Here is a 17,018-nt window from a genome sequence, read left to right on the forward strand (position 1 = left end):
TATCCTGATTCCCAATTTAATTCTCCCTTCTTCACATAATCTACTTGCTTATGAATATCATCATATTGCTACTGTTTCTTAAAACTATTCATATCCACACAATTCTGACTCAAATACTTTTGCAAGGGGGAAAGTGTAAAATTATACAACTATTCATGTGATTTTAAATTGCTTTTTGTAAAGCATATTGAATTCCTCAAATAAAAAACTACTTGCAGTTCTTTAAATGTATCTTGTTTCTACCTCTGGATTTGTTCCATTGCCTAGAAAACATATACACTATGCCCTTCTTTGACTTATTGTTTTTAGTACTTATTCAGATTTCAAGAATCTCTGCCTTTCTGAAATCTTTCTTAACATATCAATGAAATCAGTTGTTTGTACCATTATGTACTCACTATATTGTGTTCCAGATTCTCCTACACATTTATAGTACTTAGTTTCTTTACAGGCTTAGTTTCTTTCTAATCTAATAGTTTTCATTGTAGAGACTTTTTCTAATATTGGGTATGTAATAATTGTCACTAATAATTGTGTTTAATGAATTGATGAATCATATGATTAATTTATGACTTTGCCAGTGTTTTTACTATTATGGATTTTGGTGCATGGAACACCCTCGTACATATGTCCTGTGCACTGACACTAGTATTTCTGAGGAGTTGATTCTTAGAAATGGAATAGTTATTTGATATGCACATTTATAAGTTTTTGTTAGGTACTACCAAATTGTGTGGGGAGATATTTTATTTGCATTCTATTTGATTTTGCCATTTCCAACCAGTAGAATATGAATGTGATTCTATAATCTCTTCATTTTGAAGGATTTTTTTTTTCCCAGAGAGGCAAAAGGGATTTTATTAGCATAATTTATTTCTGTGGACAAAATTTTCTTTAAAACTTAAAAAAATATATGTTGAAGGAAAAGCATTTCATTTTATGTGTGTTACTGCTTATATAGCAACTTTAGCCCTTAGTTCTGTAGAGTTGTCATAGGAGGTAACCATTACAGAATTGTACCTAATGCAAATTAGATGCCAGTAATTATTTGCTTATATAGTAGATATGCTGTAAATCGAACTACTCATTTTACGATATAATTTTTTCTTTTTTCATTTTAGCATCTATGGCATTAACAGGAAACAGGACTATGTCAAGAACTCTGGGGGTATACTTGGTGAAAATGAATTAAGACCACCCTCCCAGCTACATTCTCTCTTAGAGAAGACCAGGACAGGGTTCATATCAGAAAACAGTGGGTATTAAACTAAATGCAATAAGTTATTACTAATAAATTCAAAGTAGACCAGTATAACTTTTTAAATTTTAATTTTAATCATATGAAAGAACTTTTAAAGTTTATAATTTTCAATAGCTACAAATTTCTTTAAATCATTAGTCCATAACTGATAAGTGATTGATTAAATTTTTAAAATTGTAGGAAAATTGTCATACTCCTCATTTGTATTTTTTAATTATGATGTATTTTACTTGATTCTGAATTAAGATATCTTAGAATATATGCTTATATAGGAAAAACCTAAGTTTGTAGAAGTATGTATAAAGTAAAAAATGTAAGTTCCCATTTTAACCATTTCCCACTCTCAATAACCATTTGTTTAAACACTGTTAACAAATTGGTTTCCCATCTTTCTAGATTTTTATCTGTATACTTTCAAACACATAATTTGGAATATTGTTGTTTTGTTTTGTATTTAACCAAAATGACATTATATAATGCATGTTATTTACTCCGTAGTATATAATAGATATCTTTATATGCCAGTATATGCAAGTTTATTTTACTTAGTAAATGCAATGTGTTTCCCTGTTGATGGCAATTTTACATTATCTCCAGTGTTTTTGCTATTATGGATTCTGGTGCATGAAACACCCTTGTACATATATACTGTGTACTTACGCTAGTGTTTCTGAGGAGTTGATTCTCATAAATGGAATGGTTATTCGATATGCACATTTTTAAGTTTTTGTTAGGCCCTACCAAATTGTGCTCTAAAAAAAGTTGTATTTATCTTAAACTGGCAATTCTTTAGTATATTAAAAGTAAAGGTAATACATTTAGAATTAGATGATTAAGGGGTAGGCTATTTCTTCAACAACTATCAAATGGCCTGCTTAGACTTAAAGTATATAGGCATAGATAGTATTAGGAGGTGTAGTTTGCAATCCGTCTATAGGGGATACTAATAAGGACCTTTAATGTCAGATATTATATCTGAGCATTTCTCTTATTGATAAGTGCTGTTGTTTAATGCACAGACAGGAGATGTGGTAATGAAAGTTCTGGGGAGACGTAGAAGTGGTTGATTTTTGTCAGAGTTTTGGGACACCTGAGTTGTTGGCATTAGTTCATCTCATTATTTGATGTTAGACCAGATGCTTATAGAATGAAAAATATACCTATGATATACCATCAGAAATCCGTTTATCATTTTCAGATCCCTTTTATTAGAAGTTAAAAAAAAAAAGAAAAAAAGTACCCCAAGCTAGATACTCAGTATCTCTAATGGATTTTGAAAAGGGGGAGATTAATGCAGGGTACTTTGAACAGATTCTACCTTTTGTCAAGCTTGAGTTAACATTTTAGATTGAATCCACAAATAGCAGAGAAATGTGTCCAAAGCCTGGTGCAACAGGAAAGCATATTAACTCAATTTCCAGAGCCATTATGATTGAACTTAAAGCCCTAGGGACACTTTTTCTACATTATAGGCAAGTACTTTTCAAGTTACTTCTTTAGATGTACTATGTTTCTTTGTGCAGCAGTCCCCTCTTCATTCTCCTAATGTTCTTACAACCTTGAATGTATAAATAATGTGTATTGCTTAGCAAAACATGAGACCATTAATTTACCGCTTATAATAAGTTAGATTTACCGTTTTATATAAGTTAGATTCTTAAATGAAAGTATATTATGTAAGGAGAGATACTGTTAAATAATTCCTCAATAAAATTCTCAACTATCTTATATATAGAGTAGGAAACTCGTGCTTTCTTGAGAGTATAATTGAAGTAATTTATGAAGTCATGAAAGATTGAAGATTTACTGTGATTTTCAACACCATGGCTTTTGACATGCTTTCCCTTCTAACCATAAAAGAATTACTTTTGTATATATATTGCTGTTTGGAAGATGCTGACCTAAAGGGGAGCATTTTTAACTAAAAAGAAATAGTTTTAGAAATAAAAATATATAAGCACAGAGTAATTTATTTCCTACATGTTTCTCCTTTTTTGGTATCTTTACATTTTTTGTTGTTGTGTTTACTTATTTTCTTGTTTATTTTAAATCATCTTTATTAGTAGCTTTATTGGGAACAATACCCTGCACACTGGTATAAAGTGTTCTCTGACTACATGTATTTGGGAAACACTGTGTTAGGTATGGTTTTTTTTCAATTGCACTGCTTTTACAGTTTTCAGTTTATTGTGTTTTAACACTCAAAAATAGGGCTACAGTAGTATTCAGTACTTATGAAACTTAAAACGTGCCTACTTATTAACATCTTGTAGAATTTAGAGAAATTGATAGTCATAAAAAGTTCATTTCAAAGCAGTGATAACTTTTGTTTCTGTCACTGGAAGCAATATATTCTCAAATATTGAGCTTCAAGGTAGTTACATTTTTTTATATTATATTGCCCTTTTTAAATATTAAATACAGGTTTCCAAATTTATAATTTTTAAACGAATTCTGATTTGTATTTAAGCTTTTGTAAGATGAATTTGCAAATGCATAGACCTCCTAGTTTAAGTAATACAGCTTTAGAAAGCCATAAGTTTTATTACCATGGGTGTTTTGCTATTTTAATCTCTTTAGAATATCTTTATTTTGTATAGCACTATTATACTGATAGTGAAGGAGAAAGTGAAACTGAGAAAAAGTAAAACAGAATTGATATGGATCAGATATACCACTTCAGAATATTCTTAAGTGTTTCATCCTCTTTTCTTTCCTTCCTTGCTGTTTACAATCTTTCATTGTTTGTAGTAGGAAGTTTTTTTATAAAGCATTTTAAGCTAACTTTATAATTGAAGTGCTAGGACAGTTTAGTCCAAATTAATTTCACTGAAATGTTTGTTTTCATTTCTGTGATAGTCTAGTTTCTTTTTTTCTTACTTGTTGTTAATAATTTAATTTTAAATAATATGCTTTTGCCCCAGCTGGCTTGGCTCAGTGGATAGAGTGTCAACCTGTGGACTGAAGGGTCACATGTTTGATTCTGGTCAAGGGCATATGCCTGGGTTGCGGGCTCGATCTCCAGTGGGGGCATGCTGGAGGCTGCCTATCAATGGTTCTCTCTCATCATTAATGTTTCTATCGCACTCTCCCTCTCCTTTCCTCTCTGAAATCAGTAAAAACATATTTTTTAATAATAATAATACGCTTTTTTCCTTTAACTTTTGAACTGTAACTTGCAGAGTTCTGGTAAAAGTAGGAAGCTGCATTAATGTATTTATTTGTACTATATGACTAAAACCTAACAGTGCCATATAAATTATTCTATGCTCTCTCTTATTTATAAATTATCAGTTTGTACACTCCTTCCCAGCCTTGTTAAAGAAAGTAGAGAAGATATAAATAGAAAGGAGTAAACAAATCAAATGGTTTAATATTATGAGAAGTTATTAGGTTCAGTTCTTGCTAAAGACTTGTAAAATCAAAAGGCACAAAGGCTCACATCAAGAGAAATACTAGGTTGAGTCAGCAATTCTCAATTAGGAAACATGCCTCTCATGGGAAGGGCATATCAGAATATGTGGGATAGCACATGAGTATGGTTTGAAAATAGCACTTTAAAAAAGTAATAAAGTTTTATTTTTGTAAAATGAAAAAATGATTTTATAATACAAACCATAAGATGTTCAATAGACATATCTAAGCTTGTGAGGAAACCCCAAAGATACAATGATTTCTAATGTGTTTGCTGAGTGTGCAATAGTAGGCTCCTTAAAAAGAGCCCAACAGATGTACGTGGGGATTTGATGAGAAGACGGAAAGGGTAAATTTATCAAAATAATGACATAGGTTTAAAAAATCATAAAGATGTGAAACATTGGTCTGAGTGATTGCTGACCACCAACTTAACAGTACGTTATAACATCCAGCTTAAACCACAGCCATAAGGGATCGGCAGGGTACATTTTACTCTTGTATTGAAAATAATTCACCCTAAATTGTAATTCATTTAGATTATTTTCTTCATATGAGAGGTCTTTTAAATTAAGATATGATTGCCAAAACACATAGTAAAAGTCTTAGTTATATAGGAAGGAAATAGATGAAGTATTTAGTGTATCACTTTTAATCCCTTCCTTTGGTTATCTTAAACAGTTGCATTATTTTTGTTTGTGTTTTACAGTTTTTGAGACAGTGTCCTTGAGTTCAGACTCTCTCTTCCAGAGGGCAGTTTCAATTCTCCATACTTCTTACTTGGACTCTGCATCTGAGCATGGTTTTCAATACAGTCAAGTGACTTTGGTGAAAAATGACATTTTCTTAAATGAGGTGAGGTGCTTGGTACACACTGTGTCTGTGTGTTAGTTTTATTTTAGCTTTAAAGAACCATCATTTCGGGTATATAAGCGTAGTTCTTTTAAGCTATCTCTTTTCAAATTAGATAAAAGACTCTTAGAAACAGTCACTTGGAAGGTAATAATCTAAAGAATAGAAAAATAAATTTTATTAGTCTTTAGCAGGAGCAATTCAGATGATATATTTTTTTAAAATTAACTTGCAAGGCAAAATAACATGTTTATACCATTTGGTTATTCTCTCTTTATATAGTACAAAAATTTTTACCAAGAAAAAAAAGCAAGTAACTACACTCAGGAAGAACTTCAAGAAACTTACGGGTTTCTTCTGTTTGAAAGTGAAAATCAGGTAAGGGAATTAGGTAGTATAAAATTAAATTTGTGAATTAATGTACAAAATAAATTATTAAACTTAAGTATTGGCTTTTTACTTTAAGTATTATAAGATTAACAGTTCATCAGCCTTTTTTGTTACTTAGTTTGGTAACAATGTAAATGACAGTGAAGCTAGTTATGAAAGATTTGATTTCTGCAACTTTTTATAGGTCTATTTTAGTTTTATCTTAAATGCATTTGTAAACTGGTCAGATTTGGATTAATACAGGTTTCTTAGGTAACAGTAATGCCTTTTAATGGAATGAATGGCTATTTCTCCATTATGTATCATTGTTTACATAGATATTTTCTATTCTTTATGGAGGTTTTTCAGGTTTAAATGATACAGTTTTGGAGATAAAATGGGCACTTTCAGCATTCTAGTTAGTTGGAATTATTTCATTCCCATCTTTGAAGATTGAACATCCATATTGTTGCTTTTACCTGATTTGTGGGAGAAGGAAACTGTGTACAGGGTATGTCCCAAAGATGTGTTTGGCACCTTGATATAATTTTAACATCATTCAAAGGTGATGTTTTAGTAGGGTTAATGGTTTTTTTAAAAGCAATGGTAGGTTTACTTACAGAATGTTTAATATTAGGATATAATATAAAGATGATATAGTAATACCAGGATATTTTATTTAATCAGCTACTTCCAAATAAGATGTGCTATGGATTCGTACTACAAAACACATTTGGGAGTAAAACATTTCCAAAGCTATATTTGAAAAAGAAAACTTTAAGAAAGGACTTACCTGTGATCTTTTTTAATTTGGTTTTGCTGGTGACATTTTTGTTAACAGAAATGGTGGCTTTCATGAAAAAATTTGAACTATTAACCAGATGCAGTAGCCTTACATAACCTTGCCTTGTGCCGTAAATATGTATAGTGTAAAGATTTTATATTTATTTGAAAGCCTATAGATTACAGTGTTCATTCATTACCTCTCCCAAGACGAATGTGATAAGCGAAGTACTGTCTTTTGTTTAAAGGCAAAATTAGTATGTCGGCGTGGACTCTGTATTGGCAGCAGTGCTATTACCACTCTGGGTGACCCAGCAAAAGGTAAGAAAAAAGAATTTCTTCTTTTACAAAATGAAGTAGGGTATAGTTTATTTCATAAGATACTCACATTAAAAGCCAGTTTCATTAATGATAAATAATAATCTTTGGAATAGACTGTATCATATAAATGAGCTTTGAGCCTAATGTTTTCCAATAGAAGTTACATGATCAGAATTTGTTTATAAAAGTTGGTTGGACTAGAAAAGATACTTTTAGTGCCAAGAGATTATTATAGTCATACAGATTAGTGAGGCTCTCTTCTATGCTATCATAATGGCAATAGGAATAGAGAATATATAGAACTTACCAAACTTGGCAACTATGGAATGTGAGGAGTAAGAGAAAGGAAATAAAGATTTAAACTTACACTACAGTGATATTACTGATAGAAAAGAGACACAGAAGGGGAGAAGATTGGTTGGAAGTTGATAAAAGAGGTAAATCGTATGATTGAGGATGTAAATTAGCACTAAATTTCTTTAAGTTTCAGTTTTCTCATATATAAGACTAGAGGCCTGGTACACGACATTCGTGCACTGGGACGGCAGGGGGTGGGGGGGAGGAGGGTCCTGTGCCCTTTCACAGTCCAGAAGCCCTCAGGGGATGTCAGTCGGACATCCTTAGCACTACTGCGGAGGGGGGAAGGGCTCTCGCCACCATCGCTGCGCTCACCAGCCGTGAGCCTCGCTCCTGCATTGAGCGTCTGTCCCCTGATGTACAGTGCACATCATAGCAACTGGCCGTTCCCCCCATTCGGTCAATTTGCATATTACCCTTTTATTATATAGGAAAGGTAAAACTGTGTCTTCTAGATTTCTTGTGAAAGTACATGAGATTCTGTAAAGTACTGAAAACAGCACAAACCTAGTAAACTCTCAGTAATTGGACACTACTACTTTTATGAGTTGAATTTGAAAAATAATGATATTTTCATAAGCATTTCTGAAAGATATCGTAGTGGTGGTAAGAATAATTGGAAAAGGAATTAGAAATGGAGATTTCAGGTCAAGGTGGTAGGGGTTGGTGTTAGTTGAAGCCAAACATAATGTTACATAGAACAATATAGAAGGAAAAAATGGCAAAGAACAGAACTTTTGAATCGAATGGGACTGAGGGAAGGGGAGGATGGGGAAGGTGTAGAAGGAGGAGCAGTCAAGAACAGTATAATGGATGAAGAATCAGAAGGTAGAGTTTTACAGAAAACAGAAGGATCTAAGTGGGGGGATATATAGCTGTATCAGGTGCTACAGAATCCAGACTGAGAAAGATGATTGAGCTTCATGGCTCAATTCCTGCTGATTTTTTTAAAAAATATATCTTTTTTGAGATAAAATTAACATACAAGATAATACATCCATTTAAAATGTACGATTTCATGTTTTTTAGTGCAGCCAACAGCACAATTTTAGACTGTTTTTATCAACCTAAAAAGAAGTCCTGCACCTGTTAGCTACCGTTAGTCCAGGTAGTCTCTAATCTACTTCTTGCCTAATGGATTTGCCTATTCCAGATAGTGTATATAAATGGAGTCATATATGATCTTTTGAGACTTTTTTTCTTTTACTTAGTTTAGTGTCCTTTGGGGTTCATCCATGTTGTACATGTACCAGTACTTTATTCCCTTTTTGGCTGAATAATATTTCATTGTATGGTTATACCATGTTTTTTTAATCCATCAGTTGATGGACATTTGGTTGTTTCCACCTTTTGGCTATTATAAAAAGTTCTGTGTATATTCATGACAAGTTTTGTATAGGTATGTGTTTTCATTTCTCAGTTATATACCAGGAGTAAAATTGCTGGGTCATGTGGTAACTGTCTAAAACAAAATTTTTTAAAACTTACATTCAGCTCTTCTAAAAGACATGAAAGGGGATAAATTCATAACCCAATGGCTCTTTATGGTACATAAAACCTCTTTCTTCTTGCCTATTCTTTTTCACACACACCCCTCCTTCTTTCCTTTATGAAAAACTAGTGGCCCAATGCACAAAATTCATGCACGGGGGAGGGTAGGTTTCCTCAGCCCAGCCTGCACCCTCTCCAATCTGGGGACCCCTTGGGGGATGTCCCACAGGGATCGGGCCTAAACCAGCAGTCAGACATCCCTCTCGCAATCTGGGACTGCTGGCTTCTAACCGCTCACCTGCCTCCCTGCCCAGCCACCCCTAACTGCCTTTGCCTGCCTGCCTGATTGCCCCTAGCTGCCTCTGCCTGCTTGCCTGATCGCTCCTAACTGCCTCTGCCTGCCTACCTGATTATCCCTAACTGCCCTCTCTTGCTGACCTGATCTCGCCCCCAACTGACCTCCCCAACGGCCTGATCTCGCACCTAACTGCCCTCCCCTGCCGGCCTGATCTCCCCCCCAACTGCCCTCCCCTGCCCGCCTGATCACCCCTAACTGCCTCTGCCTCAGCCCCCACCACCATGGCTTTGTCCGAAAGGAAGTCGGACATCCAGAAGATGGCTAGTTGACCCAGTCTAATTAGCATATTACCCTTTTATTAGTATAGATAGATTATATAGGATAGGGTTGCTTAAATGGCGGGGGAACCTTTTTCAGCAGGAGGAGATGCTCTTGGCAAACAAAAACACATAATCCCTATATCTGGACTGATAGCCAGCCATATGCACTGTACTGCCAAAGCGGTCATTAAAAAATTGAACTGCTTTCTTACACATTACACCAAACAGCTGTTGCCCTTTAAATCCCTCCTCAGCCCTTACCTTAGGTTCTGCCTTTATAGTTCACCCAGATTTGGTTCTATTGGTCGGTTTCTATGCCAGTCAGTGTCAAAAGCTCCGCCTCCTAGGCAGCCATTGGCTCCTGGTACTTCACCCAGATTTGGTTCTGATTGGTCGGTTTCTATGCCAGTCATTGTCTCTGGGCCTATCTCTGGACCTGATCAAGAGGCGGAGCTGATCAGCAGCCCCACGGAGGCCTGGAGAGAAACAGAGGCACAACTGCTGGTGAAGCCCAGAGAAAAAGAGAGGCAATGGCTGATCAACAGCTGCAACTGAGGCTGCATATCAGATCCTGCCTCTCTCTCTGCAGGCCTCTCTCCGGGCCTAATCCGTAGCCCCCTTGGCAGTCAGTGTTGGGTCGCTGCCCTAGCACTGGCTAAAGTCAGTGCTGCGTTGCCACGGTGTTATGTCGAGCCTTTGGTCGTTATGGACCCTGGTGTTATGTCGAGCCTTTGGTCGTTACGGACCCTGGCTCTTTATATATATAGACTAGAGGCCTGTTGCACGAAGAGATTCGTGCAATAGGCCTTCCCTTCTCCTGGCCGCGGGCACCAGTTTTCCTCCAGCACCCGGGACCCAGGCCTTCGCTCTGGCCCGAGCCGCCTTCCATCTTCCGGCTTCGTGGCCCCAGCCGGAGCTGCCTTCCGTCCTCCATCTTCGCAGCCCCAGCCAGAGCCACCTTCCGTCTTCCGTCTTCGCTGCTCCGGCTCGCCTTCAGTCTTCGCTCTGTCACTTGGAGCCTACGTATGCAAATTAACCGCCATCTTTGTTGGTGGTTAATTTGCATATCACACTGATTAGCCAATGGGAGGTATAGCGAAGGTACAGTCAATTACCCTGTTTGTCTATTATTAGATAGGATGCTACCATAGAAGAGAACATGGTATAATATACCCATCATGTATGTCTAACAGATGTTTTGCATCATTCCCTTCCTTTCCTAAAAAAACTTTGGTTTTTTGTTGGTTGTTTTTTTGGTTGATTTGTTTGGGTTCTTGGGTTTGTTTGTTTTTTTGCTGAAGAATTTAAAAGTAAATTACAAGTAAATACCTTAGCTTACATCACTAAAAAGTAAGGCCATTTTTCTGCAATCCCATGCTTTTATTGATGATTTTTGAGAGGCTGGCTTCATAGGGTGGTTGAGTAGAAGCTGTATATTCCTAACAAATAACACATTCTTCTTAAACACATATACTGGGTGCTAATAAAATTGCACCACTGCCTCTGTGTAGTTTATAGTTTCGGGCTCAAGTTGAAGTGGGTTGTTCTGTGTGTAATAGTAATCTATACTAATAAAAGCCTAGGTGGTCCTCGTGCCCTCGCACAACACCCTCACATTGTCATAAGATGGCTGCCATAGATGGCCGGCAGGGAAGGGCAGTTGGGGGTGACCAGGGCAGCAGGGGAGAGCAGTTGTGGGCAACCAGGCCTGCAGGGGAGGGCAGTTGGGGGTGACCAGGCCAGCAGGGGAGAGCAGTTGTGGGCAACCAGGCCTGCAGGGGAGGGCAGTTGGGGGTGACCAGGCCTGCAGGGGAGGGCAGTTGTGGGCAACCAGGCCTGCAGGGGAGGGCAGTTGGGGGCGACCAGGCCAGCAGGGGAGGGCAGTTGGGGGCGACCAGGCCAGCAGGGGAGGGCAGTTGGGGGCGACCAGGCCAGCAGGGGAGGGCAGTTGTGGGCTGGCAGGGGAGGGCAGTTTGGGGCAATTGGGCCATTAGGGCAGCAGTTAGGCGTCAATCAGGCCAGCAGGGGGGCAATCAGGCTGGCAGGCAGAAGCAGTTAGGGGCAATCAGGCAGGAGGCAGGTGAGCGGTTAGCAGCCAGCAGTCCCAGATTGTGAGGGGGATGTCCCCCGCAGTGTCCCAGATTGGAGAGGGTGCAGACTGGGCCACCGGGCCTCTAGTACTTTATATTAAAGTAGTGTTATATAATTTTAAGAGGCTGTTGTTCTTTCTCTTCTTGAGAACCCTGTGGCTTATGTGTCTGTGCTCTAAGGCCATCTCCCTCTTCAGTAACATACTCCTCAGTCACATGGTTGTTATTAGTAAATGGAAAACTTGGAACTGGAACCTAAACTTCTGACCACTAGTTCATTATTCTTTGATTATATCAAAGTGTTCTCACCATTGTCTTTTACATTTCAAGTGCGAGATCTACATTCAGGAATATCTCTGAAATCTGTCCTTTCCTCCTCCTCCTCACTGCTGCTCTGCTGCCTTGGGGGGATCCTTCTCTCCTTTCTCAACTCCTATAATTGTTTTTCTGTTTGGTTTAGTTCTTGTCTCTCCCCTTTAGAGACTCAGATTTGATCAGTATCTATTGCCTACAAAATAAAGTCTAAGCTATTCTACAAAAATATTTACTATATAGTTTCAAGCTTTCTTTTCAACCTCAGCTTTCACCACTTTCTCTCCTGCTTTCAACACTGGCCTGCTGTTATAAACAATTTATGATTTTTTATGCTTTCATACTTTTGTTCACTCTGCTCTCTACCTAGAATTGTTTTCCTCTCTCTGTCTAAAAAACTCCTTTCTTGCCCTAACTGGTCTGGCTCAGTGGATAGAGCATCGGCCTGCATACTGAAGGGGCCTGGATTCGATTCCAGTCAAGGGCACATGCCCAGATTGCAGCCTTGATCCCCAGTAGGGAGCATGCAGAAGGCAGCCAATCAATGATTCTCTCTCATCTTTGATGTTTCTACCTCTCTCTCCCTCTCCCTTCCTCTCTGAAATCAATAAAAATATATTACCAATAAACAAATAAATTAAAAAAGAAAAGAACTCCTTTCTCAGGCAGATTTAATTACTTAATTAGTTCTACTTCTGTGTGTCCTCAAATGTAATATCTGTATATATAAAAGTCTAAGCAACCGCCTGACTGTTCAGCCATTTGACCGGCTGTGATGCTCACTGACCACCAGGGGGCAGACACTCAATGCAGAAGCTGCCAAGCAATAGCAACTTTGCAGAGTGCCCTCTTGCACTCTGGGACCCCTCGGGGGATGTCAGACTGTAGGTTTTGGCTCAATCCCCACAGGCCAGGCCGAGGGACCCCACCTGCCAGAAGGACCTCGCTCAGTCCACAGATGCCCTTTAAGCATCGGTGCTGCCCCAGGTGCGGCCGGCCAGGGAGGGAACGCGAGAGGTTGGATCCAGGGCATGTCCAGCCCGTCTTGCCCAGGCCACCTTCTAATTTCTTTTGAATATGCTGGACCTCTAATATGTCTGATAAATAATTAAGTACATACTACATTTTGAGCTATGATGTAAGTACAGTGGTGAACAAAACAAATATAACCCATGTTTTACTAGAATTTACAGTTTAGCAGAATAAGCTGCTTGAAGACAGGGACCTTACTTTATTTCCCTTTGTATCACAGCTGCCTAGCAAAGACGTACCATATAGTAAACCTTGGTACATGTTATTAAATAAGAGTATAATAGTCCCCCTTATCTGCAGTTTCACTTTTCCATGATTTCCATTACCTGCTGTCAAATGAGAAATTCTAGAAATAAGCAAATCCTAAGTTTTAAATTGCATCATTCTGAGCTGCATGACGAAATTTTGTGCCATCCCATCCATGACGTGTATCGTCACTTTGTCCAGCATCTCCACACTGTATATGCTCCCCACCCATTAGTCACTTTGTAGCCCTTTCAGTTATTAGATCAACTGTCATGATATCATGTTTGTGTTCAGGTAACCCTTATTTGACTTAATAATGGCCCCAAAGCTAAGAGTAGTGATATCAGCAATTCAGATATACCAAAGAGAAGCCCTAAAATGCTGCCTTTAAGTGAGAAGATGAAAGTTCTTGATTTAATAAAGAAAAAATTATATGTTGAAGTTACTAAAATCTATAAGAACAAATATTCTATCTGAAATTGTGAAAAGGGGCAAAACAATTAGTGCTAGTTTTTCTGTCACACCTCAAACTGCAAAAGTTATAGGCAATGTGTAAGTGCTTAAGATAAAAGAAGCATTAAAGTTGTGGGTGGGAGACATGACATGAACAGAAAACGTGTTCCAATTGATGGGACTGTCTTGTGCAAGAAAGCATTTAGCCTATATGAAGACTTTAGCAAGGGACCCTCTGAAATGAGTGGGCACCAAGCCATTTACTGCAAGTAAGGAATGGTTACACTAATTCAACAATAGGTTTGGACTGAAATTTTTAAAAATTACTGAAGAGGCTACATTAGCCTGTGAAGGATCTGCTGCCACATTTCCAGAAAAATGGAAGAAGTTGATTAAGGAAAAGTATACCATCCAAAGCAAACCTTCAGTTTTGATGAAACCAGACTTGTCTAGAAGAAGATGCCCAGTAGGACCCACATTTATAAAAATGCAAAGTAGGCACCACGGTATAAAACATGAAAGGACAGATTAGCTCTAGTATGATGTGGTAATGCTGCAGGGCATGTGATAAAGCCAGGTATGGTGTGCAGAACCAAGAACCCCACACGCTTTCAAAAACAGAAAAATTATCTGCCTGTGTTCTGGCAACATAATCATAAAGTGTGGGTGATAGCCATCTTGTTTATGGAATGGTTCCACCATTGTATCACAAGAAGAAGGGTGAGTAATGCCATACCTTGGAGACAGATTTGGTTCCAGAGAATATCTCAATAAAGCGAGTCATAAATTTTTTTTGTTTCCCAGTACATGTAAAAGATATGTTATAGTTTATTAAATATGCAATAGCACTAAGTCTAAAAAACAATGTGTATGTCTTGATTTTAAAATACTTTATTGCTAAAAAATAATAACCATCATCTAAGTCTTAAGTAGTTGCAATATTTTTGCTGATGGAGGGTCTTGTCTCGATGTTGGTGGCTACTAACTGAGCAGGGTGGTTGGTACCAAAGGTTGGGGTGGCTGTGGCAATTTCTCAAGACAACAATAAAGTTTGCCACATAGATTGATTTTTCTTCTCACAAACAATTTCTATATAGTGTGTAATCCTGTTTGATAGCATTTTACCCACTGTAGAACTTCTTTCAAAATTGAAATCAATCCTTTCAATCCTAGCCACTGTTTTATCAACAATCTTCTCAACATCTTTACCAAGAATGGAATCCATTTTAGTCATGGCACATGCCCAGATTGCAAGCTTGACCCCTAATAGGCGGCGTGCAGGAAGCGGCAATGAATTATTCTCTCATCATTGATGTTTCTTTCTCTCTCTCCCTCATCCTTCCTCTCTGAAATCAATAACAATATATTTTTTAAAAATTGCTCTCTTTTCTCATCCATAAGAAGCAACTTATCTGTTGAAGTTTTATCATGAGATTGCAGAGATTCAGGTTCTATTTCTATTCTAGTTCACTAGCTGTTTTCACATCTGCAGTTACTTCCTCCACTGAAGTCTTGAACTCAAGTCATCCAAGAGGATTCCAATAAAATTCTTTCAAACTCTATTAATGTTGATATTCTGACTTTTTGCCATGTACCATAGAAGTTTTTAATGGCATCTAGAATGGTGAATCCTTTCCAGAAGCTATTAATTTATTTTGCCCAGATCTATCAAAAGGAATCACTATTTTTGGCAGCTATAGCCTTACAAATGTATTTCTTTTTCCCCTGCATCTTTTCAAAAAGTTCTATTGGACAACTCAGCTCCAGTATCTAACTTACAAAGCTACAAAATATATTCGTTAAGAAGATTTGAAAGTTGAAATTACTCTTTGGTCCATGATCTGCAGAATGGGTGTTGTGTTATCAGGCATGAACATAATAATAATCTCATGGTACGTTTCCATCAGAGCTTTTGGTGACCAGGTATATTGTCAATAAGCATTGATATTTGGAAAGGAATCTTTTTTCCTGAGCAGTATGTCTCAATAGTGAGCTTAAAATACTCAGTAAGACATGTTTTAAACTGTTTTCCAGGCATTGTTGTTCCAGTTATAGAGCACAGGAAGAATAGATTTAGCATAATTCTTAAGGGCACTATGATTTTCAGAATGATAAACGAGCTTTGGCTTCAAATTAAAGTCACCAGCTGCATTAACCCCTAGCAAGACAATCAACCTGTCCGTTGAAGTTTTGAAGCCAAGCATTGCCTTCTATTCTCTTGCTATGAAAGTCCTAGATGGCATCTTTCTCCAATATAAGGCTGTTTCATCTACATTAAAAATCTGTTATTTAGGGTAGCCACCATTGTTAATTATCTTTGCTAGATCTTCTGTACAACTTGCTGCAACTTCTTCATCAGTGCTTCCTGCTTCATCTTGCACTTTTAGTTGTTTTTGTTATCACCAGGGGATATTTTTTCCCATTGATTTTTAGAGAGAATGAAAGGGAGAGGGAGAGACAGAGAGAGAGAAACATTGATGTGAGAGAGACACATCAATTGCTTCCCTCCTGAACGTGCCCTGATCTGGGGCTGAGGATTGAGCCTGCGACTAAGGTATGTGCCGTTAACCTGAATCAAACCAAGGCCCTTCAGGCCACACGCTCTAACCACTGAGGAAACCAGCTAGGGCTCACCTTACACTTTTATGTTAAGGAAACAGTTTCTTTCTTAAAACACATGAACCAACCTCTGCTAGCCCAACTTTTCTGCAGCCTCCTCATCTCTCTCAACCTTCATAGAATTGAAGAAAGTTAGGGTCTTGCTTTGGCTTAAGGGAACGTTGTGACTGGTTTGATCTTCTTACTAGACTACTAAAACTTTCTCTATATCATCAATAAGGCTAATTCACTTTCTTATCTTTTGTGTGTTCACTGGAGTATAGTGTATGTGTGTGTGTATCTTACCTAATAATAGACAAACATGTAAATTGACCATACCTTCGCTACGCTAACCAGCCAATTGTGATTATGCAAATTAACCCAACAAAGATGGTTAATTTGCATACGTAGGCTCAAAGCGGTGGAGTGAAGCCTGATTGCCCTGGGGCCAGAGCAGCGAAGCCTGACAGCCCCGGGGCCTGCGGAGCGAAGCCTGATGGCTCCGGGGCCGGCTCTGGCCGGAGCCCAGCTAGAGCGAAGGCCCGGGTCCCGGGTCCCAGGTGCCAGAGGCAAACCGGTGCCAGCAGCCAAGGAAAGGGAAGGCCTATTGCACGAATCTCTTCATGCAACAGGTCTCTAGTATATATATAATTTACATTTCGATTGTTGGTGTTTTCTGTTTCTTGTGTTCGTTTGTTTTTTTAGTGGGGAGGAGGAGGAGGGAGAGAAGATAGATACATCCATGATAGAGAAACATTGATAGGTTGCCTCTTGCATGCCCCCTACTGGGGATCGAGCCTGCAACCCAGCCACGTGCCCTG

The 17,018-nt window shown here is 38.0% G+C and overlaps 1 protein-coding gene across 1 annotated transcript in view; it reads left to right on the plus strand.

The window, feature by feature from the left end:
* Positions 1-17,018, plus strand: part of TASOR2 (transcription activation suppressor family member 2) — a gene marked incomplete at its 5' end in the record, with an annotated part of 91,448 nt that overhangs the window by 22,606 nt on the left and 51,824 nt on the right. Inside the window, 5 exon segments of the mRNA XM_081091037.1 lie at positions 1,122-1,148; positions 1,151-1,255; positions 5,385-5,530; positions 5,810-5,905; positions 6,928-7,000. Of these exon segments, the coding sequence (XP_080947163.1) occupies positions 1,122-1,148; positions 1,151-1,255; positions 5,385-5,530; positions 5,810-5,905; positions 6,928-7,000 (447 nt within the window).

Source organism: Myotis nattereri, assembly GCF_964212035.1.
Source record: "Myotis nattereri genome assembly, chromosome: 1".
In the NCBI taxonomy this organism is placed as follows: domain Eukaryota; kingdom Metazoa; phylum Chordata; class Mammalia; order Chiroptera; family Vespertilionidae; genus Myotis; species Myotis nattereri.